The sequence below is a fragment of the Solanum pennellii genome, chromosome 3 (genome assembly GCF_001406875.1).
Source record: "Solanum pennellii chromosome 3, SPENNV200".
NCBI classification, from domain to species: Eukaryota; Viridiplantae; Streptophyta; class Magnoliopsida; order Solanales; family Solanaceae; genus Solanum; species Solanum pennellii.
Window position 1 is genome coordinate 74649954 of NC_028639.1, and position 25138 is coordinate 74675091.

At 35.1% G+C, this 25138-nt stretch overlaps 6 protein-coding genes across 8 annotated transcripts; 5 read left to right on the forward strand and 1 right to left on the reverse strand.

Annotated features, from left to right (window-relative positions):
- Positions 1-25: 25 nt before the first annotated feature.
- Positions 26-2885, forward strand: LOC107012978. 2 transcript variants are annotated; one of them, XM_015212956.2, is made up of 5 exons: positions 26-158; positions 246-914; positions 1231-1431; positions 1694-1785; positions 1886-2885. In XM_015212956.2, exons 2-5 carry the CDS (start codon positions 267-269, stop codon positions 2499-2501), a joined length of 1557 nt encoding a protein of 518 aa, XP_015068442.1. In that variant the 5' UTR covers positions 26-158; positions 246-266; the 3' UTR covers positions 2502-2885. The 2 variants fall into 2 exon arrangements, with proteins under 2 accessions (XP_015068442.1, XP_015068443.1); XM_015212957.2 differs by having other exon boundaries at positions 38-909; positions 1286-1431.
- Positions 2886-3843: 958 nt separating this feature from the next.
- Positions 3844-8379, forward strand: LOC107012159 (25.3 kDa vesicle transport protein-like). Its single transcript, XM_015211923.2, has 6 exons — positions 3844-4002; positions 4984-5191; positions 6034-6194; positions 6302-6448; positions 7547-7623; positions 7917-8379. The coding sequence occupies exons 2-6, from the start codon at positions 5004-5006 to the stop codon at positions 7998-8000; spliced, it is 657 nt and encodes a 218-aa protein (XP_015067409.1). The 5' UTR covers positions 3844-4002; positions 4984-5003; the 3' UTR covers positions 8001-8379.
- A 2078-nt stretch (positions 8380-10457) lies between these two features.
- Positions 10458-12076, forward strand: LOC107014973 (putative F-box/LRR-repeat protein 22). Its single transcript, XM_015215111.2, has 2 exons — positions 10458-11086; positions 11309-12076. Exons 1-2 carry the CDS (start codon positions 10662-10664, stop codon positions 11784-11786), a joined length of 903 nt encoding a protein of 300 aa, XP_015070597.1. The 5' UTR covers positions 10458-10661; the 3' UTR covers positions 11787-12076.
- Positions 12077-12741: 665 nt separating this feature from the next.
- On the forward strand, positions 12742-16246 carry LOC107013664 (3-oxoacyl-[acyl-carrier-protein] synthase II, chloroplastic-like). Its single transcript, XM_015213524.2, has 6 exons — positions 12742-12769; positions 12871-12923; positions 13043-13127; positions 13258-13412; positions 13519-13599; positions 15529-16246. The coding sequence occupies exons 1-6, from the start codon at positions 12742-12744 to the stop codon at positions 15604-15606; spliced, it is 480 nt and encodes a 159-aa protein (XP_015069010.1). The 3' UTR covers positions 15607-16246.
- A 696-nt stretch (positions 16247-16942) lies between these two features.
- On the forward strand, positions 16943-19214 carry LOC107014972 (pre-mRNA-splicing factor CWC22 homolog). Its single transcript, XM_015215109.2, has one exon. The coding sequence runs from the start codon at positions 17469-17471 to the stop codon at positions 19029-19031; it is 1563 nt and encodes a 520-aa protein (XP_015070595.1). The 5' UTR covers positions 16943-17468; the 3' UTR covers positions 19032-19214.
- Positions 19215-19365: 151 nt separating this feature from the next.
- Positions 19366-25138, reverse strand: LOC107014971 (3-oxoacyl-[acyl-carrier-protein] synthase II, chloroplastic-like). Of its 2 annotated transcripts, XM_015215108.2 has the most exons (14): positions 24990-25138; positions 24531-24899; positions 23681-23886; positions 23358-23561; positions 22788-22898; positions 22607-22702; positions 22461-22506; positions 22292-22371; positions 21807-21875; positions 21609-21693; positions 21322-21476; positions 21135-21215; positions 19957-20016; positions 19691-19813 (listed from the first exon to the last, which is right to left on the reverse strand). In XM_015215108.2, exons 2-14 carry the CDS (start codon positions 24889-24891, stop codon positions 19691-19693), a joined length of 1677 nt encoding a protein of 558 aa, XP_015070594.1. In that variant the 5' UTR covers positions 24892-24899; positions 24990-25138. The 2 variants fall into 2 exon arrangements, with proteins under 2 accessions (XP_015070593.1, XP_015070594.1); XM_015215107.2 differs by lacking the exon at positions 24990-25138 and having other exon boundaries at positions 19366-19813; positions 24531-24891.

Sequence of the window (25138 nt, forward strand, 5' to 3'; positions counted from 1 at the left end):
CCTGCAATGGATATATATTAAAAAAAAATTGCTTCTTGGCTTGACTTCCACATCATTCAGGCGCCGGATTCCAAATGCCGGGTTCTTCTCCTTCTCCAGTCTTTGTATATATTTCCTGGTAATCCGTTCCTCTTTCTCACTGGCAAAAACACAAACAGGTTGTCCTATCTCATTTTCCATAGGATCTTCTTGATGGTTTTCGGATTACTTTAATTTAGTTAACTTGCATTATGTTATGTTTATAGCGTAACTGGGAGCAAAAGTAAATGGCAGCGCTTGTACCAGGAGTACTGATTAAGCTTCTCCAGAATATGCATTCCAATAAAAAGGTTCGTGGAGAACATAGATCAGTCCTTTTACAAGTCATCAGCATTGTTCCTGCTTTGAATGGATCAGAACTATGGCCAAACCATGGTTTCTTCATTAAAGTTTCGGATTCTTCCCATTCGACATATGTCACGTTATCCAAAGAGGAGAATGAGTTCATATTGAACAACAAATTGCAACTTGGCCAGTTCTTTTATGTTGAAAGAATGGAGCCTGGAACTCCAGTTCCAGTTTTAGTAGGGGTGAGGCCACTTCCAGGGCGACATCCATTTGTAGGTAACCCCAAGGATTTAATGCAAATGTTGGAACCATCTGAAGTCACTGTTCGAAATGCTCAGGAAGATGTAAATGGTTCGAAGTTGAATGAATCGCCTGAATTGAACAAAGAGGACACTAAGAACAAATTTGTTATCAAAGAGCAAAAGACAGTTGTTGCTTCCAGGTACATGCGAGGAGTATTAACCTCTAACACAAAGATTGGAGGGCTTGATCAAGGTACTGGTGTGAAAGGCATTGAGAATGAGAGCCGTGGAGCTGCTAAAAAGGCCGTACCTCTGAAACAGAAACAATGTGAGCTTAAAGGTCAGGTATGATTCAGTATTGTAGATTATTCATTTGTGAAACTCGCTAATTTGTTCATATCCAAGTTTTATTCCAATTATTCTTTGGCTACAACTCCGTGTTCGTCAAGTTTTCCAATGTCCAATGAAGATATTTATGTAAATTAATAGTAATTCCTACTTTCCAAAATGTTGTTCTGAACACCAGCACATTAAAAAGGCACTCACTGGTTAAAAAGGAAAGCAGTAGGGACTTGGACATGAAAATATTCAGGGAAAGTTCAATTGAATCTAAATTCTCTTCTGAGCTTGCTAAGATAAGTTTCTGCTCGGTTGACTTCAGACACGGTCTTCAACTCCTTTCCGCAGCCAGTCTGATGCATTTGTGATAAACTCAGGAATAAATAAGCATATGAAAACTCCAAGATTTTCAACATTGAAACTCACAACAAGCAAACAAGAAAGCATCAGAGAAAACAGTCAATCCTCAGAAGCATACATGCCTTGGTCCTCGCTACCGACCAACCTTGCAAAGCCTGGGAAGGTATATTTGATTCTTTAGATATCATTTGAATAGTATATGCTTCTGTTTAATTAATATCAACACCGCATTAGTCACCAATTTAATAGCACTATGATCTAATGGTCTAACATTGAGTGCTGTTAGAGAAGCTGTCATTCTTCTATTGGATAGACAGACTTTTGAGGGTGGGTGAAAACTAATAGTTGAAAAGACATGGAGCACCAATTAGAGAGGAAAAATGAATCAAGTATATTTATAATCTCATTCTTGTTCATATAACAAGGGAATACTTAGGAGGGGATTATTAGCTTCTTTAGTAGCAGCAGAAGCTCAAGAAGAAGCGAAGGAAGCAGCAAAACTTCTTCATTGCCTCAGGTATAGTCTAGGAGTCAGAGTTTTATGTAAGGCCACAATTGGATATCCATCTAGTTCTTCATCTTCCATTCTTTCTTTCATTTCATTCTCTCTTTTCCAGAATGTTTGCTGAACTGTGCACCTCAGCATCACCAGAATGTCCCCATATATCTCTCTCCAAGTTTTTCGCGCTCAACAATCTCATTGAACTACCCAGTACTGTTAAAACAAAAGAGCTAACCCCAGATGATTTTGCTACCAAATTATCTGTTCATAAGAAGGTGAAAGAAGGGAAGATGACATGTTTCATGAATGGTAAAGCTACAAGCAAGTCTTTGAAGCCTTCTGTGGAACTTTCTGGGTCTGAAAAGCTAGAGTGGGCAAAAGGAGAAGGTTCCAAAGACATCGTGGAACTAAGAGAGCTTCTGTTAAATGAAATACAATCTTGGTTTCTCAAATTCTTGGAGGGAGCACTTGAAGTTGGGTTCTGGCAGAACAAGCAGGAACAAAAAACGAAAGTAAGTGTACCACGCCAAACGGAGTCAAAACATCAAATAGCATACACATTATCACAGCTCAAGCATGCAAATGAATGGTTGGACAAGGTAAGGAGTACCTTATGCTCAGACAAAAACAATGTGGCTGAAAGAGTTGATAGATTGAAGCAAAAACTTTACACTTGTTTACTGCTTTACGTGGATTCAGCCGCTTCAGCTCTTGGAAAACCAGCCTCATAGACAATAATTCATGGAAATGGACCAGACATCCTAAGATGCGTTCGTCATATTCTATTTATGTAAACATTATGCAAGAAGCTATTTAAAGGCCACCTTAAAAGTGGCCAATAAGCTGATATTTATGGTTCTGTATCTAATTATTTCTTGTATTTTTTTAAAAAACAAACTGGTTGTTACAGTAAGTTAATGATGACTTACTTGCATTGCTGTTAATATTTGAATGTAATTATTGGCGGGGGTTTAAGCTGGAGGGCGAGGGCACATGCAAAATTCTCAAGGATAGAAATCCGAGTAATCTAGCATGTGCCCTGCTTCTCCAGCTTAAATAACCTGTAACCTACAAATCACTAATTCTTGCGGGCACCTCAACTAGTCCACCTAGTACCTGCAACGCTCTTCAGTTAAATAAGTCACTGCACAAGGAATATGGATGATCAAACAAGGGTACGTATGCTTGTATATATATAACGCTAAGCTGTTCAACAAAATGCATCATACTAAGAATTGTTGGCAGTACTTTTCGGGTTAGATTGGTAGTTGATCTTGTGTTTTTTACTTTTGCAAATTAGTTTATTTGTTGTGCTTTTCTAATGCAGATAAGGCCAAGCAGAAGGTTGTTTTTTGCTTTGGTGACTGTTGAAGTTTGGCAGCCAAAAAGGTTTAAGAGAAGACCAAATATTACAAATACAAGCCACCCACCCCATTTTCCTATCAAATACTATTTCAAAACTTGAACTGAAGTATATGAAAAACAGTCACCAATTCCCAAGATTTTCTGCTACTTTGCTTATTAAGTTGAAAGAATGAAACTTTGCCTACAAAAATTGTAATGTTAGTTAACTTGTTATATATGATCAAATTATTAGACACAATGTTGGGGAGTCTGATCATGACATGGGGCAGAAGGGGGTTCATCTTGACCCAAGAATGAATTGAATCGAAATGATTTTTTGATATTTTCAAGGAATTTACATCATATTGTTCTTCTATTACTCTTCAAATTTGATTTGTTATGTTTTAATTAATTGATTAACGGACATCAAAATGATTTCTAAATTTTATGCTATCCATATTATCATTAATATTAGTGTCACAAGTTCGAACTTGGAACTTAGTAACTCAAATGCTAGAAAAAAAAACATATATATGTTCAGGAAATTCAAAAATTATATATATTAAAAATAAAATAAAATAAAATACATATGGATATATAATTATTTTTGGTGAATAAATGTGGTAAAATTCCTTTAACTCAGCCTTGGGGCCCACCTACACGTCGACACCCACTCAGAAAATTACAAATCAGCACAGCTTATGCAAGTGTGTAAAAACACTTTTTATATTTTTATCAAAACCGTACCTCTTCAAATCTCAGCAAAACCCCTCTTTGTTCCCATCCCATTTATTCCCAGCTCCGATTCAAACTCTTAACAAGTTTATCAAAGGCGGTCAGCGGTCGGCGACTGGATCCCGAGCAGTCACGCAAGCGTATGATCGATCGGTAATTTTTTATCTATGCTGATAATAACTTCGTGAGCAATCTGTTTATATCATTGTGTTTGTTTGCGTGATTTTGTGTTTATTAGATTTGATTTTAGTCGTTTTTCATTGGAATTGAATGTCGTAGGTTTGAGTTGTTAGGGTAAGAGAATTATTCTGCAAATCAGTTCTGTCGATGTGCCTCTACTGCCTTAAAGTATTCAGGGATTAAACTCTTGTAAAATAACATGAATGCTCCTTGGAGATCATCTACTTTGTTTAAGGAATTCGGCTTCTGTTGAATTTTTTGAAAATGTGTATTTTGTGGTTTCAATTTGATTGTCTTGTAAGTAAAAGAACTTTTGAATGTACCAAATTATCGGGTGATCTTGTAAGTCTTAAACATGCCACGCTGGAAGCTAGAATTAAAGCGTTGCCAAAAGAAAAAGAAGGAAAGAGTCATTCTTTCTGGAATAAACTAAAAAGGAAAGTAGTTGAGGGAGATTATTTTAAGCAACTCGAAGCAGAAGCGGAAGGAATTTGCCTAAGTTAGCTAAGAAGAAGATAGAACTTGGGATTTTCTTCCGTGCTTCCAAATGAGCTGCAGATCAATATATATACTCTACTACCTTGCCAAAAGTGTGACTATGCAAATTTGTAAATAAAAATAGTTTTACTTAAAAACGTAAGGACTAATCCGTGAAGCTTTTTAAATAATAACTAACTCCCCCTTCAGCCGTTAAGTACTCCTCTTAAAGTGTAATAAACCATCCTGACTGCACAGCGTCTACTTCATCATTTTAGAACACGTCAGCTATATGTTTATTAGATTGAAAGCAAACAGTCGCACTGACTGGAAGTATAATGCATTAGTTGTTGTCATTTATGGGAATGTTGTTCATATAGATGATCCTGTTAGAAGTTAGACGGCATGGACAAAGTAGAAAATATAGAAATTTGACTACAAAAAGTTGAATTCTCACCTTTTTGTGTTTTGATGTAGCTGTATGCTTGCGGGAAAATATGGTGAAGTTGACTTTGATTGCTCGCGTGACTGATGGCCTTCCTTTAGCCGAGGGGCTGGATGATGGTCGTGATGTTCAAAATGCAGATTTCTACAAACAGCAGGTGAAGGCCTTATTCAAGAACCTGTCAATGCGCCAAAATGACGCTTCAAGGATGTCTATTGAAACTGGACCTTATGTCTTCCAGTATCCTTTTGTTCATGTTATCTTTCCAACGTGACTTCACCGGTTTACTTATGGGTCAACACCCAATAATATATTGTGTTTTGATTTTCTCTCGAAGATGAGAGAATGTGCAACTTCCTTTCTGAGCTTGACAAGTTATTTCTTCTAATAGGGTTTTGCCGGGGGTGGGATGGGGGATTCATTTGAAACTTTTAATGAATATTTTGCATATTTAGTAATCAATTTGCCCCTTCCCTAACTATTTCAATTAACTTGTACTATTGCCCATGTTTCAATTATATCTTGGTACTGCTTATTGGGGGTATTTTGATTTGAAAACCCTATGAAGTCAATACTTGTTAGAAAAGGAAATCTCCAGCATTCATAGTCCTTAAAACTTTCCCATTTGGTTTCAATATAACAGACAAGTGTTTATTTCAGAAATGATCAGTGTTGCTGGTTTAGTGCTTTAGATGAATGAGATTCCACCTTGGTGTGTCTAAGCTGTTAAATACTCTTGATCCCTTATGCGACATACATTCTCTTGGTTTGTTTAGTATGTCCACTTGATAAGCTTTCACAACTAAAAACATTGTACTTCTAGTTTTTTACTGGATTTTGAGTAGCATCAATTTCATCATTATCATGGCTGACTGAATGTGAAATATGAAGGATGATTTGGCATTTTAATCATTAACGCATCCAAAGTATGTGAACTTCCGGAGTAATTACTGTTGCCTTAACTACTTTTTTTGTCATGTATGCTTTCTGTACCACCAGTAATATTGCTCTTCTGTCTCTATTTCACCGTCTTGAGAAAGTTTACTCCATGTATATAGTATTCTCTTAACCCGTGCTCTCAGTTATATCATTGAAGGGCATGTTTGTTATCTGACAATGTGTGATCGCTCTTATCCCAAGAAACTTGCCTTTCAATACCTGGAAGACCTTAAGAATGAGTTTGAGCGCGCCAATGGGAGTCAAATTGAAACTGCTGCTAGACCATATGCTTTTATTAAATTTGGTAATCTATTCCAATAGATTTTCTTTTATGTTCTTTGTTGTCCAATTATATTTTGGTGAAACTGATATTTTGATGCTTGCAATATGTGATTTACCCTGTTGTAAAAGATACATTCATACAGAAGACAAAGAAACTGTACCAGGATACTAGAACTCAACGCAACATTTCTAAGTTGAATGATGAGCTTTACGAAGTTCATCAGATAATGACTCGAAATGTTCAAGAAGTTCTTGGAGTTGGTGAAAAGTTGGACCGTAAGTTTCTCATTCTAACATTCCTCTTTTGTGAACAATACCTCGTTCATTCTGGATTTCTTTGATTTGATTATCTCGAAAGATATTGTGCTAATGTGCTATTAACTTAACTTTTCAGTTTATTATATCGGCAATGTCAACTAATTGATATTAAAATTGAGTTTGTGGTATTACACTTACATTAGTTCTGAACTTGTGGTGTTTATAAGGATCTTTCTAGTTTGGTTAGAGACTTGTATGTCCATGTACGGCAAGTGGTGAGATTTGGAGAATCTATGGTAAGGTTTTTTTACCTTTCCCATAGCAGCCTCGCTAAATTTTAAATTATGGTTGTCTCCAAGAGTTTCCTATCAGAACTTCAGGTGTCCATTGGTAGTGTATCACAAGTCTAAATGTCTGTAATTTTCAAGTTTATACGTCTTGATGTAGTAGGTCGGGAGACAAAAACAGAGGAGAGTGGATGCTGTGGAAGATTGTTGAGAAGTAAAATGGTTTAAAAGACCACACTTAGACGTCCTTAAAATTTGATAATGTAATATAACACGGTTAAGTGTTTATTCCTTTATGTCTCCTCATTAACTCCCAGAATGATTTCTTCTATCAGAAACTTCCAAGGTATAATTGTGTAGGCTGCATCTTATATGCTAATATTGAAGGCAGAAAATAACATTTTTGGGTTTATTATTAAGGTAATTTAAATGGAGTAATTGTGGTTGTGAACTTGTGAGATGAGATTTTTATTTGGAATCATTAAAGTCCATGTTAAAGGAAAGTGGGTTCTCTATATTGTTGAGAAAAAAATATGGTGCTCTTGGTATAAAAGTAGTGGACACCAAATCCATCTCTATGCAAATAACATTGGGAGTTGTGTCAGTTCCGACAATATTTGCCACTTCCTAAATCCAAAAGGCACATGACATTAGTCAGCTGTAGGATTTGCAGCTTTGACATTGATTGGACTCTTATGATGATGTATAATTTTTATATAGTTGGTTCGCTCCTATTTTCACCCTTCCCATGTTCATTGCCCTATTTGTTATTCCATTTATGATCATCTTAGGTGGCTACTGACTAGATTGTCGAATATCAATGTTGCAGAGGTCAGTCAGATGTCCAGCCGTTTGACATCTGAATCCCGGATATATGCTGATAAAGCAAAAGACTTAAATCGTCAGGTTAGTTTCATTGGCTTCACAAGATGATGCACCTCATAATTTTGTTTGGAAGTTGTACAGTTTAAACTAATAGTAATACTAAAGCTGTACAAGAAACTGAAGGAACATACTCAGTGTGATTTCTTTTAATTCTGCTAAAATGCAGCCATCATGTTGGTACCTTATTAGGCTCCGACACAAGCAAAGACAAGCAGCTTATGTTACTGATGGTTTTGTCTCATTTGTTTTATCTTTAAGCATGTGATCTGGATATTTGATATTGCTTTAATTACTGATTCATCACTTGACTTTAGGCTTTGATTCGAAAATGGGCTCCTGTTGCTATTGTGCTTGGAGTTGTCATTCTCTTCTTCTGGCTCAGAACAAAGATCTGGTGATGCTTCCATACAGATGCAGCTCAGTGACGACAATACTGTCAAATGTTTTATTCATATTTGTCACCATCAGACTCTGCACAACCCAGAGAACCACCTCACATTACAGTTATCCAGCATGTGTTGTGCCATATCAGTTTTATAGTGCAAAAGAGGAAAGGAACCGCGGTGAATTATGTCCCTTAACCTTGAGAAATTACATTAATTTTGGCTCTCCTTTATATATTGTCTTGTTAGTTTAGCTTCAAAACTCCAAGAGGTAGCTCATTGTAGTTTCAGCTATGAAACTAACGACTTTCAGAATATACAGCAAATATAAACAATCCTTCAGATGTTATGCACAGGAGTTTGGTGCTTTGTTTACTAAGTCTAAGTTGCTGTATGCCTTCCAATACTTGAATCTTTTAAAGTGTTCATCTGGGTCTGTGAATTTTAGTAAAAACAGTAATCCAATTATGGCATAGCATGTCAAAAAAGGATTACATTTTCACCATTCTTATGAAAATGGTGTGGTTAATAAGTTGAAGTCAGGAAAATGACTATACGCTTAAATATTTGACAACGAATTATGTTATTGGTTCATGGTGCCACAATTACATGATGAAAAATGAAAATTTAGAAAAACAGTCCTCAAATGCTTTGTTAAGTCATGAGTGTCCTCTATGTTTGTAGTTGTTTGTATTTTAATGTGTATTTTCATGATTATTATCATAAACTATATCTATGATGTAGTACTTACTGATTTTCAATAGAAGATAGTGTGATCTTTGTTGTTTCTATATTATTGTAGTTTTAAAAAATTAATTTCAATATTTTGCTAATTACCAATCCAATTATGGATATTACTTCTGTACTTCCTCTTCTGTTTAGTTTTAGCAGCAATAAGTTATGTACCATACTCTTGACTGTTACTCTTATTTCTCTCCCTTTAGATAGTTAATTACAGCTTAAGTGAAAGATAACACATTTCTTATTTTTATCGTGTTTATCTTTTTGAAAGTAGAATTAAAGACTCAATCCTTCTTACAAAATCAACTAACAAATTTTAAAATGTGCAAGTTAAATGTGATATTAACGAATGTTTCTTTTACAGTTTGCTCCCTTTCTTTTATAGTAAAACCCCTAACAACAACAATCATAAATTAAATTTGTTGGCATTTCGGAAATAAAACTTATTAGAACCTATTAGAATTAAATTTTGATTTGTGATTTATAAGTCAAAACTTATAAGTTGAAATTTTTAACTTTCATGACTTTTAGTTTATTTTTTGCTTAAAAATTTAGTGCTTATAAACACTTTTTATCTTTATCTAAATACTTCAAAATTATTTAAAAGATATTTTTACATTAACATATTTAAAATAATTCGATCTAAACGAATATTTGAAAAAATATTAAGCCTTTCATTCATTTCGGACATTTAATGATCCACTTCTTTTGTTTGCTCTTACCATCCTATGGAATTACAGGACTTCTTATCTTTTTAGCATAACAAAATACTCTCTCGAATTCAGATGAGTACAAGTGAATTATGGAATATTATATTTTTTTAAAAATAATATTTATTTTATGATCATTATTTGGGATATCAAAACAGTTAAAATCCTATTAAAAAGAAGGGTAGTTTTGAGATCAAATTAATACATTTTTTATTTTAAAAATTCATTCATTTTGAATCATAAAAAACGTGGAGTGTTCACTTATATTGAACTTGAAAGAATACAAGTTACAACTAATGATTTAGCAAAACAAAATCTCAAAATAAATACTCCCTATAACCAATAATACTTGTTCACTATTAACTTTACATTCTTAAGAAGCTATAAATATATACAAGTTACAATTAATAATTTAGTAAAATAAAATCTCAAAATAAGTACTCTTTATAACCAATAATACTTGTTCACTATTGACTTTACACTCTTAAGAAACTATAAATAGAAGACTGTTTATATTGTATCACCTGTTTTAATATAATAAATATAATGTCTTGAAATATATAAATCAGAAAATGAGTATAATTAATGACAAGAGTATATTAGAAACAAAAAATAAAATTATCCGTTAATTTCATACAATAAACACGCATTATTAGACATTTCAAAATAATATAGTGAATAATTATTATTAAACGGAGGAAATATTTTATAGATATTCAAGACAAAAATTTACTTCACACTATTTCCTATATAAAAGTTCAATGTCCTACCATTTTTTTTCTCGGTCTAAACAATATTTCTAAATCAATTTATTTTTGATTGCCATTATTTCAATTTTTAGAATCAAATTATAATTTTTTTTATTAATATTATACGATATATATTTTTATTATATTGATATGTAAAGAGACATAATTAATAATATTTTTTTATACATTTTTAAATATCTAAATTTTTATTTAAAAATATTAAATTAATATAATCTAAAATATTATTTAAATTAAGCATTGACATCAAAAAAAAATGGACGGAAGGATATAAAACAACTTCCTCAACTGTATCTTCACCAACACACCATAATGCATCTTCTCCGGCGAGAATAGTCCATTCTCGCCCGACGTTCGCGCTGCCATTTCGTACTGTTGTCGTCGGTGTTTGCATTACTCATCTCAACCGATTTTCGCCGCTGTTTGCTGCCGTTTTTCCTTGTTATTTTGCTGGTAAAATGAAAATTGATGGAGCAGAGCTCAATCTTAAGGAAATCTGGAACGAAATTGTGGAATATCTCTCAAATAACCTGTTGATAACTTGCGAAGTTGATGAATCTAAGAAGCTACATAAACCTACTGAAATGGAGCTGGAAAATGTAACGATGTGGCAGCAACTGCCGGATGAAATTTGGCGCGAAATTTTAGTTAGGGTTAGTACTCTGGATAAACTGAGGAGTGCAGACAAGGTGTGTTCTTTGTGGAGAAGGTTGTTGAAGGAACCATTTAGCTGGAAAACGATCGATTTGAGAGATTCTAGATGCATTCCCTTCAAAATCATGAAGAGATTTTTTAATGTTGCTGTGGATCGCAGCCGAGGCGAATGTAATGAGTTTTACTATGCATATTGTGGGTCAAATGACCTGGGATTTTTAGTGGAAAGGTATAATTTGAACTCCTCTTTATTAATTGGGAAGACAAAATAATATAGATTTGCATTGTGTGATTGCCTTTATTGAATGATGTATATAGCTTTCCCGAGTAAAGAAGTGAATAGGAGCTGACAGCTAAAGAGCCATCTAGAATAGGCAGTTACAATGAGCTTCCATTTCATTGCTCCAACTACTGTTTTGGCACTAACATATTTTTACTCTTTGTTCTACAGGTGCAAAGACTTAAAAAAGTTGTGGCTTAGGGGTTGGGCAGGAGGTTGGGGTATTCCTATCTATTCTTGTCTGATCAAAGTGGCTCCAAGATTGTACCACTTGGAGGAGCTGATTCTCCAAGATTGTTTTCTCACGCCTGTCTGCATTGAGGCTTTAGGTGTACACTGTCCCAGATTGACATCGTTCTCCCTGAGTCATTTCAATGTTATGGAGTTTGAGACAGAGGAAGAGAAGAATGAGGATGCTTTGGCTATTGCAGCCCACTTGCCTTTACTATGCCGACTTCAACTGATCGGCAATGCTTTGACTGTCTGGGGACTTGAGGCAGTTTTGGTGGGTTGTCCTAACCTCAAGTCCCTCGATTTGCGTAGATGCCTTGGTATTGACCTTTCAGGACCTATTGGAGATAGGTGTAGAAGAATGGCGGACTTTCGACATCCTTTTGACTCGATGATTGATTTCATGTTTCTGGTTTAGAGGGGTTGTTGTTGTTGTTTTGTCCAGCGATTTATACATGCCATAGATGAATTCTTTTGAAGCCCAAATAGACACTCTTGTTATATAGTTGAACACTGTTGAATACTCTTTTTGCATCATTTGTCACCTTTTAGCCATCTTCTTGTATGTAGTATGCACTTGCTTCAACTTGTCAGAGGAAATTTCTTGCATCATTTCACACTTAAGACGACATTGAGCTACTTCATTGTTTGTACTTCTTTGCTGAGTTTATATAGCCCTTAATCGATCTATTGTGTTTCTCCTCCAAATCTTGATTTGAGTGTTGATTGTTAATGGTGATTTTGTCTCTTTCTTTATTCTGAATTATATTAGGGATTTCTCCTCATGGTATTCTTGGATCAGAACTCGAAGTCTCTACTGTTAGGATTTCTCTCAAATGGTCTCATTTAAATCCTACAAGGATCCAGTTTCTATTAGACCATGCATGTCTACTCTGTTCATGAGCAACTAATGAAAGTGTAAACTTTCTTTTGACATTTATATTAATGTGCTTGTGAATGTTTTTACTATTTTGATTATTACAGGAACAAGTGATGTGCATCATAAATGTTGAGGTAGGACCTATTTTCGTTCTCTTGGAAAATACAGATTAGTGTCGTGGCTTTCTTGAATAGGCAAAAGTAGTAACTGCAATGTGATCTTGCCCTGTTTTATATTTGAAATGTTTTTTTTAAGTTCTAATCCTTTTTATCTTTACTTTACAATACTCATTGATGCTTCAGTAGTTAGTCAGTTTATAAGAGGAGTTGAGGAAGCAGAACTTACCTTGCATGTAACTACATAAGGATGACAAATTTGCACCTATGTTAAGAGACATTACAAGAGTTCTGTTATAAGTTCATCATGGACAAATGTACATCCCTCTTTGACTGATGATCTTGAGAAAGAAGCAGCTACAATATGGATTAGTGACATGCTTGCTCTAGGCTCTAGCACTACAAGTTGATCATACGCCACAATTTTTTTTGATTTTCAAGCAATTCTTTGTATATGGAATCTCTGTAAGTGTCAAGGTCTCTAGCTTAACTTTTCTGTTAACTAGTGATTGGGGAAGGATCGGGTGTCTTACTCTTAGAAGAACTTGAACATGCAAAGGTATGCTTCCACTTAACCAATATGCATCTGATTTTGTGAAGTTATTTTGGTCCATTCAGAACTCAGAAGGTAGTCAATTTGATTGTAGCTGTGTTGTGTTTTTTTCTGATAAACTACAGATGAGAAAGGCTAAAATATATGCTGAGTTTTTGGGTGGAAGCTTCACTTCTGATGCTTATCACATGATAGAGCCACATCCAGAAGGTAATTTCATACATGGAAGTTACCAGCGTATTGCTGGTATTCCAGCTCATTTTATATCGTGTACATAGCCATTCTAAAGCATGGAAGACTTGTATTCCTACTGATTTCTTTTATATGCTTTACAAAATAGGAAGTGGAGTTGTTCTCTGCATAGAAAAGGCCTTGGCTCAATCTGGGGTGAAACGTGAAGATGTCAACTATATAAATGCTCATGCTGCATCAACGCCAGCCGGTGACCTGAATGAATATCAGGCCATTCTGCATTGTTTTGGGAAGAACCCTGAAGTAATGCTCTTGTACGCCTTTATTTTTGTTTTAGAAGATGTCCTCATATAGCTTGTTCTCAGCAACTGCTCTCTAATTCTCTTATAATGAGTTCTTTATCATTCAGCTTAAAATAAATTCAACAAAGTCCATGACTGGTCATCTCCTTGGGGCTGCTGGTGCTGTGGAAGCCATCGCAACAGTCAAGGTAATAAAGTTTAAGATCGTTGCATACAAATACCCTATACAAGCTTAATATGGACATTTAAATTCAGAGAAGGATGAAAGGTTTAGATAGAAAATTACAAATTATGTTTTCTACAAGTAGCTGGTGCTGTGGAAGCCATCACAACAGTTAAGAGGTAATGAATATTAAGATAGTTGCATACAAATACCTTGTAAAAGCTTAAGATGAACTTTTAAACTCATAGAGGGATGAAAAGATTTTTTAGATAGAAATTTACATAAGTACCAGGTATGTTGTTTCTTTTAATAAGTGAAAGCACCAGGTATGTTTTATGATTGGAAATAAAATTTCAGAAAATATTTATGAATTACCGCAACTAGTTTAGAATCGAGGCATTGTTGTTGTATATTTATAGAGTCGTCAATACTTAGTAAAAGGACAGCTGGCTGTTGTAATGTAACTTTTTCGAATGATGGCTTGCTGCTGGTTTGCTTCATAACATATTTATTAGGCCTTAATAGGCAACTTTTAGCTGTTGAAGTACGCATTAAGTCATTAGTAATCTATATGTTTTTGAGACAGCACAAGCTAGGTGTACAGATGGAAAGAAATCAACTAGTGTTTTTTGTCTCGAATTTAAACCTGATATCACATGGTTCTTAACCCACTTCATTGACTGCTAGGCCACACTATGATCTTTTGTGTTTTTCCCATCAGAATAAAAACCTTCTTAGGTAAATAGATTGGTACTGGATGCTCGCAGGGGAAAAAAGCTTTTAGATTGTCACCAAGTATTGAAGCAATCTGCTAGTTCGTTTTAACACGTGGAGAATGAAGTAGTTTCTACTTCTATTGACTTGTTAGTTGGTTGACATAAGTTACTGTTTCTGAAAGAAGTCTGTATCTGCAGTAATTGTGTCTTGAAATGTACTTTTAGTTGAGGTAATCTAGCATTCATTTCCAAAGGAGGGAAGCTGTAACACAATCGCTTTCTACTAGTCTATTTGTGCTTAGAGTAATTACAACTATCTCAGACCAAAAAAATAAAAATAAAAATTACTACTATCTCTGCACCCTAGCTTTCAGTTTTTATATGAAAGTTTGCTAATACTTGTTTATTTGGAATTTTATATATATATGCCGATAGTTGGAAGGCTAAAATATATGCCGAGTCTCTGGGTGGAAGCTTCACTTCTGATGCTTATCACATGATGGAGCCACACCCAGTAGGTAATTTTTATACATGAAAATTACCAGCGTATTGCTGGTATTCCAGCTCAGATTTGACATTGTGTATTTAGCCATTATAAAACATGAAAATCTTATATTCTTACTTATGTCTACTATATGCTTTACCAAATAGGAAGTGGAGTTGTTCTCTGCATAGAAAAGGCCTTGGCTCATTCTGGGGTGAAGCGTGAAGATGTCAACTATATATGTGAAACCATGAGCTGATCATTCTACCATTTATGAGAGCTAAGAAAGCTTTACAGAAGAAAGACTCTCTTGAGTTTGAAGAATCAATCAGAAAAAACAGAGCTTACAATCCTGAGTATATCATCTATTTATAGACAGTCATACTAATCTTGCTGATCTAGAATAATCTAGAAGCTTCTAATTAGGTCAACCGACTCATGACTTAACCAGCTAATTGACTGTTAACTTTATTACTAACAGAAAATTAACAAACTAATGGAACAGTAAAAACAGACTATTTTAACCAACTTATTGGACACTAACTTATTGCTATTTCAACAATATAAATGCTCATGCTGCATCAACCCCAACCGGTGACCTGAACGAATATCATGTCATTCTTCATTGTTTTGAGAAGAACCCTGAAGTAATGCTCTTATACGCCTTTATTTATGTTTTAGGAGGTAGTACTCATATACCTTGTTCTCAGCAACTGCTCTCTAATTCTCTTAAAATGTATTCCTTCCCTTTCAGCCTAAAATAAACTCAACGAAGTCCATGACTGTTCACCTCCTTGGGGCTACTGGTGATGTGGAACATTGCAACAGTTAAGGTAATAAAGTTTAAGATCATTGCATACAAATACCTAATACAAGCTTAAGATGAACTTCTAAACTCAGAGAGGGATGAAATGTTTAGATGAAAAATTACAAAAGTTTATGTTTCTATCTTAGTAGCTGGTGTTGTAGAAGCCATCACAACAGTTCTGAGGTAATAAAGTTTAAGATTGTTGCATACAAATACCTTATACACGCTTAAGATGAACTTTTAAACTCATAGAAGGATGAAAGCTTTAGTCAGAAAATTACATAAGTACTAGGTATGCTTTTTTTAAATAAGTAAAGGCACCAGGTATGTTTTTGTGATTGTTTTAATAAGTAAATGCCCCAGGTATGTTTTTATGATTGGGAATAAAATTTCAGAAAATATTTTAGAATTACCGCAACTAATTTAGAATCAGGCATTATTGTTGTATATTTATGAGGTCGTCAATACTTAGTAAAATGATTGCTGGCTGTTGTAATGTAACTTCTTCAAATGATGGCTTGCTGCTTTTTGCTGGCTGGCTGTTGTAATGTAACTTCTTTGAATGATGGCTTGCTGTTTTCTTGCTTCATAACATATTTGTTGGGCCTTAATGTAATTTTATAATGGATATGCTTGAAGAGAGGAAAATTATTATACATTTTTATTGTTAATATACATAAATATTTGTATGAAAATTCAGTTCTCATATACTACAGGGAAAGGAATTTGGGAAAATTACACGGCTAAGCAAACTTATACTATTTAATTACTCATCATAGCTATAGTTTGCTATAGTTACCACTCGCGACTAACGTTATACATTAATTACGTGGGTTGACTTCGAGTTTTTATAATTAGTCATGTTTGTTTATGTATAATTCGTCAGGATATACAAATACATATGTATAATATACTATTTTTAAACCTATATAGATATGCAATTCACCTCTTTCCCACTCTATGCACTCTCTCGCTCGTCTCTCTCCTCCCTCTCTCAATCTCGCTCGCCTCTCTCCTCTCTCTCCCAATCTCGCTTGTCATTTATATAAATGTATATATATGTATAATATACAGTTATATACATATACAATTCACCTCTCTCCCACTCTCTGCCCTCTCTTGATCTCGCTCGCCTCTCGTCCTCTCTCTCCCGGTCTCGCTCACCTCTCTCCTCCCTCTCCCAATCTCTATTGTCATATATACAAATACATGTGTATAATATACAATTATCTAATCAATATACATATAAATTCACTTTTCTCCCACTCTTTTTCTCCTTTCTTTATAGTCTCGCTCGTCTCTTTTCTCCATATAACATGTAGCTATAAAATTATAATTAATCATATTATAGGTATGAAAAGTAATTAATTATTTTTAAGTGGCTATATGTAGAAGTTTCTCAAGGAAATTTTATGAGGAAATCGAAATCAAATGGATTTTGCGGTGAAAATAGTGCGTTTGGAAATTGGAAGAAATCTGAGAGGAGGAGAAAAATATATATTTTTGGTAAAAGAAAATTTCGGATATTAAAAAGGAATGAATACAAAATAAAACTGTTTATTCCCTTATTTGTATATACCTTTTAATTTAATAATAAATAGGCTATAAACGGTGAAGTGTGTTATAATCGGTAAGTTATAAAGTAATATTATTGTTTCTATAAAATTGATCCCACGTAATTTACCTTTTCCGAAATCCTATACGAAAAGGAATAGTAAACCTAATCAAATTAGGAAGTAACGCGCACACAACTTTAAAACCTAATCAAATTAGGAAGTAACGCGCACACAACTATAAAAAGGACTCAACAACTCTCACTTTTTCATACTTGTTTTCTTTGTCAATCTCTCTTCTTCTTTTCTTTTTTTTCTTCTCTTGTTGTGGCAATGGAAGAAAGCCTAGAGTACCAAAAGAAGAGTTGGATTGCTTTAAAAAAGAGCATAAATGGGCTGCTCAATAAAATCAATAAAGCCAACATAAAACACATCATTCCTGAATTGTTTGAAGAAAATTTGATTCGTGGTAGGGGCTTGTTTTGCAGATCAATTATGAAATCACAATTGAATTCTGTTATTTTCACAGATGTTTTCGCAGCATTGATAGCCGTTGTCAACACAAAATTCCCACAAATTGGTGAACTTTTGTGTAAGAGGATCATTCTGCAATTGCGGAGAGCTTATAACAATAATAATAAACCTCAGATGTTAGCATCGGTTAAATTTATTGGTCATCTTGTCAATCAGCAAGTTGTTCATGAACTTGTAGCTTTGGAATTAGTTACTCTTTTACTCGAGAAACCTACTGATGATAGTGTTGATGTTGCTGTTGGTTTCGTTAAGGAATGTGGTTCGATGCTTCAGGATCTGTGTCCCTTAGGGTTGCACGCTATTTTTGAGAGATTCAGAGGAATACTACATGAAGGAGAAATAGATAAAAGGGTTCAGTTCTTAATTGAAGACCTTTTCGCATTGCGGAAACACAAGTTTCAGCCAGCTGTTCCTCCAGAACTTGACCTTGTTGAGGAGGAAGATCGATTAACACATGAAATCTCTCTCGGAGACATGGTGGACGAGCAAATTGAATTGGATGTTTTCAAGCCCGATCCTAATTTTGTTGAAAATGAAAATAAGTATGAACAACTACAGAATAGGATTCTAGGTGGGAGTGATCAGGACGAAGAATCTGATCTTCTAGTTGGTGGTGATCAGTACGAGGATGAATCTGAGGACGAGGACGAGCAAGAGATGCAAATTGAAGATGAGACAGAGACAAACTTGATCAATCTTCGGAGGACGATTTACTTAACGATTATGTCAAGTGGTGGGTTTGAAGAAGCAGGGCATAAGCTGTTGAAAATCAGACTAGAGCCTGGTCAGGAGATGGAATTATGCATAATGTTATTGGAGTGCTGCAGTCAGGAGAAGACTTTTCTCCATTACTATGCACTTTTGGGGCAGCGGTTATGCATGATCAACAAAGTTCACCAGCAGAATTTTGAGAGATCATTCATGCAACAATACTCGATGATCCACCAACTTGAAACTAATAAACTGCGTAATGTGGCAAAGTTTTTTGCTCATTTACTAGGCACTGATGCACTGCCTTGGCATGTTTTGGCTTATTTAAGATTGACAGAAGAGGATACTACATCTTCTTCTCGTATATTCATCAAAATTTTATTCCAGGAGTTGTCAGGGCACCTTGGCATCCATAAGCTGAATGAGCGTCTTAGTGACCCCTCTATGCAAGAGTCGTTTGAGTCGATATTTCCAAAGGATAATCCTAAAAATGTGAGGTTTGCTATCAACTTTTTCACATCCATTGGTCTAGGTGGGATAACTGAAAATCTGCGAGACTATCTGAAGAACATGCCAAGGCTCATCTTGCAGCAAGAGAAACGTGTTTCCAGAGATGATGATCGTCCAAGGAAGAGGAGGAGGAGAAGTTAAGCTAGTAAATTGATTTTAGTGTTGTGATTCTTCTTTAACGTGTTCTAATATGAGGCAATTGGAAATATCTTTTACTTTTTTTGGTTCTGAGTTCAATTTTTTCTGCTCTTTGATTTCTGTCTTTATGTACATATACTGTCAATGAGAATGAGTACAACAAACATGTATAGATCTTTTAGGAAATCAACAAGTTACATTGGTCTAGAAGAACTGTACATCTATTCCATGAAAATCATAGATGATACTGTCAAAAAATTGAGACATCAGCAACAATATATGTTGAATGGTAATGGACATCACTTTTTATAGCCATAGCAAATATAACAATAGTATATCACAAAGAATAAAACATATTTCTCATTTCCAAGCAGATGTGAGATGAATTATGTATTGGCTACTACAGTTCATACCTAAGAACAACTAATAGAAAGATGAACCCAATTTCAAAATATCTATAGTAGTAAAAAAGGTAGTACAGTTAGGAAAATGACTTCAAACACTCGTGATCTCCGGTGCCTGCTTTCCTTTTTGATGAACTAGTAAAGATGTTTAGTTAATGTTCTAGCTCTCTCGTTGGCATGCTGGAATCTTTCCAGGGCAACTTGATGAAAATCAACACAACATTACATTCTTTAAACATGATATGTGCAAGGATTGAATTAGACATTCTTATAAGGCGCAAATAGAATAGACGAGTTGTGTCCTCCAAAGCCAAATGAGTTGGAGAGTGCAACCTTGATATCCAAGCGCTCCTTCTTAGAGCCCACCAGCACATTCATATCCTAATATCATGTTTAGCAACATTAGAACATAGTTAACTAATTAAAGCTGATTAAGATGCAATGGCTTCTTAATCGCATCAATATTAGATAGGGAGTGCAAGCTTGTTCAAAAAGCTGAGGGCATTAATTAACCAGATACATACCAAGCCATTGTCAGGGTTCTCAAGATTGATGTTTGGATGGATCCATCCTGTATGTATGGCCTATATATATAAAATTCCAAATAAACAAGTATTAGCAAACTTTCATATAAAAACTGAAAGCTAGGGTGCAGAGATAGTTGTAATTTTTATTTTTATTTTTTTGGTCTGAGATAGTTGTAATTACTCTAAGCACAAATAGACTAGTAGAAAGCGATTGTGTTCAAGCTTCTCTCCTTTGGAAATGAATGCTAGATTACCTCAACTAAAAGTACATTTCAAGACACAATTGCTGCAGATACAGACTTCTTTCAGAAACAGTAACTTATGTCAACCAACTAACAAGTCAATGGAAGTAGAAACTACTTCATTCTCCACGTGTTAAAACGAACTAGCAGATTGCTTCAATACTTGGCATGACAATCTAAAAGCTTTTTTCCACTGCGGGCATCCAGTACCAATCTATTTACCTAAGAAGGTTTTTATTCTGAATGGGAAAAACACAAAAGATCATAGTGTGGCCTAGCAGTCAATGAAGTGGGTTAAGAACCATGTGATATCAGGTTTAAATTCGAGACAAAAAACACTAGGTGATTTCTTCCCATCTGTACACCTAGCTTGTGCTGTCTCAAAAACATATAGATTACTAATGACTTAATGCGTACTTCAACAGCTAAAAGTTGCCTATTAAGGTCCAATAAATATGTTATGAAGCAAACCAGCAGCAAGCCATCATTCAAAGAAGTTACATTACAACAGCCAGCTGTCCTTTTACTAAGTATTGACGACTCTATAAATATACAACAACAATGCCTCGATTCTAAACTAGTTGCGGTAATTCATAAATATTTTCTGAAATTTTATTTATAATCATAAAACATACCTGGTGCTTTCACTTATTAAAAGAAACAACATACCTGGTACTTAGGTAAATTTCTATCTAAATCTTTTCATCTCTCTATGGGTTTAAAAGTTCATCTTAAGCTTTTACAAGGTATTTGTATGCAACTATCTTAATATTCATTACCTCTTAACTGTTGTGATGGCTTCCACAGCACCAGCTACTTGTAGAAAACATAATTTGTAATTTTCTATCTAAACCTTTCATCCCTCTCTGAATTTAAAAGTCCATATTAAGCTTGTATAGGGTATTTGTATGCAACGATCTTAAACTTTATTACCTTGACTGTTGCAATGGCTTCCACAGCACCAGCAGCCCCAAGGAGATGACCAGTCATGGACTTTGTTGAATTTATTTTAAGCTGAATGGGAAAGAACTCATTATAAGAGAATTAGAGAGCAGTTGCTGAGAACAAGCTATATGAGGACATCTTCTAAAACAAAAATAAAGGCGTACAAGAGCATTACTTCAGGGTTCTTCCCAAAACAATGCAGAATGGCCTGATATTCGTTCAGGTCACCGGCTGGCGTTGATGCAGCATGAGCATTTATATAGTTGACATCTTCACGTTTCACCCCAGATTGAGCCAAGGCCTTTTCTATGCAGAGAACAACTCCACTTCCTATTTTGTAAAGCATATAGAAGAAATCAGTAGGAATACAAGTCTTCCATGCTTTAGAATGGCTATGTACACGATATAAAATCTGAGCTGGAATACCAGCAATACGCTGGTAATTTCCATGTATGAAATTACCTTCTGGATGTGGTTCTATCATGTGATAAGCATCAGAAGTGAAGCTTCCACCCAAAAACTCAGCATATATTTTAGCCTTTCTCGTCTGTAGTTTATCAGAAAAAAACACAACACAGCTACAATCAAATTGACAAAACCTTCTGAATGATCAAAGTAACTCCACATTATCAGATGCATATTGATTAAGTGGAAGCATACCTTTGCATGTTCAAGTTCTTCTAAAAGTAAGACGCCGGATCCTTCCCCAATCACAAATCCATCACGGTCCTGCTCCATCAAGAAAACAAATGCAGCTTCAGTAAACAGTAGCAGGGATCTTTTAAGAGCAAAACAAAGAAAATGGTTCCCAAGCTACTAACCAGTAAGAAATTTCAAAAGGGAAATAACAAAGTAATAGCAAACATGACTCACAATTCGAAGATAGTCTCTTTTCTTTTCCTATTTAAAGTCAAACATTTACATGTGTAGGAAGTCACAACAAACTGTACATGTACATATTCAAGAAGCTCATTTTTAGAAAAACAGCGCTGAAGTCCATGCTTAATCGCTCACATAATGACACTTATGCTGATAATTTCAAAATACATCAAGAAATCTAATTTATGCATCAAAAAGCAGAATTTTTGTCAACAGTTGATTGAAACTTGAAACAGCAGAGAAATAGAGAAATTTGATTGCAATACCATATCCCAGGGACGTGAAGCCCTTGTTGGATCACTATTCCTCTGTGACAGCGCTCCACAAGCACTGAAACCTCCCAACCCTGCCACCGATCACAATTTAAGGATGGAAACTTTGAGAATAAATTATAATTAAATTATTCCCCAGATAGTTTTACCACATTTAACTAACCTATAGGAATAATTGCCGAATCTGACCCCCCACAAAGCATCATATCCTGAAATTTCCACGTTATGATATACAAAGTGTCATTATACTTCACATGGTCTGGAAATTACATACGAAAACAATGGAGTAAGAGTAATTCACCCACTTACTGTTTCACCTCTAATTATATGATTTGCAGCACTTAATATACAGAAGTTACTTGTTGCACATGCAGTGGAGATTGAGTAGCTTGGACCCATCCAACCCTGCAGTTGTTTCAATCAACTTTGAATGAATAAGGAGAAACAGTTCTTTCAATCATATTTTGATCTCATCTAACAAGTAACTTACCAAATCTATTGCAAGCATGGCAGCTCCCATATTGGATGTTGCAAAAGGTACACAGAAAGGATTCAGCTTCTTGTACGACACCTGTAAAGCCTCAATGCCATCATGGAAGACCTGATCAAAGAGCAAACAATCAATTATTTGGAGATGGAAAAAAGAGGAATTTAATATGCCGTAGAATGGTAAGTGGCAGCTTTGATATCATGAAAATACAATATGAACTGGAACCTCATTTGTCATTACTTGTTTATCTTTTTATGGTAACAGTATTGCTTGGTTTTTACAGTTAACAAGTTTTACAACTCTTCTCAAAATTATATCATCTTTATGCTAGATGGCATTCTTTGGAACAATGAGTTACAAGAGCAGCTCTTTTACGGCTCTTGGAATGATCATTTAGTTGTAATAGGTCATAGCCTTGGTATTTGACGGAATAACCTAGCACCTGTTGTTTGTGGGAGGTGGCAGGTATCCCGTGATTTAGTCGAGGTGCGCGAAAGCTGACCCGGACACCACGGTCATAAAAATTTTTTTTAAAAAAGGGCATATATCTTAAGCAAGTTCATTTGTTACCTTCATCCCTCCAAGGGCAGAGCCAATAAGGACCCCACATCTAGCCTTATCTAATTCCTGCAATAAGTCTTCTGAGATCCCACCATCTGCCAAAGCTTTCTTTCCAGCAGTAAGCATATAGAGCATGAACTTATCTGCTCTTTTCGAAAGTTTGGGTGCAACCCACCCATTAGTCGAAAATTCCTTGATTTCCCCAGCAATTCTCTGTCGCAAGGAAGAACATTGTGAAACATCTTGAAAGACATTTTGGTTGGTGAAAAATATTAGTCAAAGTAGAAGATAGATTAACAGTTTGGCGTGCTAAAGCAATCATGGAAAATTACACTGGGAAATTCAGAACAGTCGAAAGTCTCAATCTGACTTATACCACTGATGCCTTCAAGAAGATTACTATAAAACATGTCTGGATCATGACCAATTGGTGATACTACACCGACCCCGGTTACAACAACTCTCCTGTTCCTCATAAGAGGTTTCTTCGTTATCGTGGCTTCCATTGCAGGTTGCACAGCCACAGCCATGGGTTTGCCTAGAAGTACATTAAATCAAAATGAGCAGTTCATCACATTGTTGGAGTCATGCAGTATAAACATTCTTCGAAAACATATGCTAGAAATGTTTGATAGGCATGAAACATATCTTGAATAATATGTATAAACAAAGATAACACGCCTTCATATCTACAAGTTCAAGTAGGTAGATCTCTCTGTGTGCACGAATTTCAATCACATTTTCCTCACACAACACAAACATCAATCCCAAAATAACTAGCAAAAGCTCATATAGTTGTTTTGAGGATTGAGATATTTGTTATTTAAAGCATCAGTTACAGATCTTTAGCTATTCAAATCGAAGAAATATAGTTTAATTTTACTGCCTCCATACCATTTATTGACACAGAGTAAAAAAAAAAAAAAAAGTTTTGGGCAAATAAGCCAAACATATAAATTTGATAAAACAACTTATGAATTAAAAGGACCAAACCCGAAAACCTTTTTGAGTTGTATTACAATTCATTATTCAGTCGCTGCGCTATATCACATCCATAGTCACATATTAAAGACATAGAATAAACCCAAAATCCAATGGGTCGATCTAAAAATCGTTAGACAATAAGCTACCAAATACAGTTCATCAGATTATATCAATAAGGCTTTGATTAAGTAAAATTACCAGGATGAGCAGCAGAGCTCATTCTCCTCTGCCTTCGATTCAATGGCACCTGCTTAAACCCAAATACAGAAAACGGATTTTCGGCAAATAAAGACGAAAACGAAGCAGACAATCCGTCTGATTTATAATACTCCTCACAGGGCTCAAAACCAAAACAAGTATGCCAAGAAGTGTTCATTACAGAACCATTCATCAAGCTCCCACTTTTGCACTTGGTAATCGCTTTTCTTCTCCTACCCATGAACTTGGAAGACTGAAAGCTAGAAGCAGGCTTCGAAAATTGATCCTTTTCGGTGGATACAGACATGCAAGCTGCTACGAGCCATGTACATAGTGGAGAGGCCAGAGAAGAAGCCACCATTTGTGAAACTATAGCATAAAAACAGTGACCCAGATGAGAAATTGGATGATAAACTGAAAGTGCTTAATGAATTGGATCAAGAATGAAGATGGTATTACAGGAAGGTGCCGTGAAAGTTGCAGGGGACCATCAGTTGTATTTCAAACAGTCAACTTCCTCAGTGCAGGGCAGAGAGAGTGAATAAAAATAGGAAAATTGTTAAACAATTACGTCTCATTTCTAAATTACGCTTCCAAATTGACTTTGG

Bases quoted from the DNA above. Each gene is read 5' to 3' on its own strand.
- LOC107013664 (XM_015213524.2), top strand. From the start codon at position 12,742: ATGCTTGCTCTAGGCTCTAGCACTACAA. The intron at 12,924-13,042 runs GTATGCTTCCAC...GATAAACTACAG, and splicing joins AAGAACTTGAACATGCAAAG to ATGAGAAAGGCTAAAATATA. The intron at 13,600-15,528 runs GTAATAAAGTTT...CTTCCCTTTCAG, and splicing joins AAGCCATCGCAACAGTCAAG to CCTAAAATAAACTCAACGAA.
- LOC107012159 (XM_015211923.2), top strand. From the start codon at position 5,004: ATGGTGAAGTTGACTTTGATTGCTCGCGTGACTGATGGCCTTCCTTTA. The intron at 6,449-7,546 runs GTAAGTTTCTCA...TCAATGTTGCAG, and splicing joins AGTTGGTGAAAAGTTGGACC to AGGTCAGTCAGATGTCCAGC. The intron at 7,624-7,916 runs GTTAGTTTCATT...ACTTGACTTTAG, and splicing joins CAAAAGACTTAAATCGTCAG to GCTTTGATTCGAAAATGGGC.
- LOC107014971 (XM_015215107.2), bottom strand. From the start codon at position 24,891: ATGGTGGCTTCTTCTCTGGCCTCTCCACTATGTACATGGCTCGTAGCA. The intron at 22,703-22,787 runs GTAAGTTACTTG...AAACAACTGCAG, and splicing joins CCATGCTTGCAATAGATTTG to GGTTGGATGGGTCCAAGCTA. The intron at 20,017-21,134 runs GTAATAAAGTTT...TTATATATATAG, and splicing joins AAGCCATTGCAACAGTCAAG to GCCATACATACAGGATGGAT.
- LOC107014972 (XM_015215109.2), top strand. From the start codon at position 17,469: ATGGAAGAAAGCCTAGAGTACCAAAAGAAGAGTTGGATTGCTTTAAAA.
- LOC107012978 (XM_015212956.2), top strand. From the start codon at position 267: ATGGCAGCGCTTGTACCAGGAGTACTGATTAAGCTTCTCCAGAATATG. The intron at 1,432-1,693 runs GTATATTTGATT...TCATATAACAAG, and splicing joins ACCTTGCAAAGCCTGGGAAG to GGAATACTTAGGAGGGGATT. The intron at 1,786-1,885 runs GTATAGTCTAGG...TCTCTTTTCCAG, and splicing joins AAACTTCTTCATTGCCTCAG to AATGTTTGCTGAACTGTGCA.
- LOC107014973 (XM_015215111.2), top strand. From the start codon at position 10,662: ATGAAAATTGATGGAGCAGAGCTCAATCTTAAGGAAATCTGGAACGAA. The intron at 11,087-11,308 runs GTATAATTTGAA...TTTGTTCTACAG, and splicing joins CTGGGATTTTTAGTGGAAAG to GTGCAAAGACTTAAAAAAGT.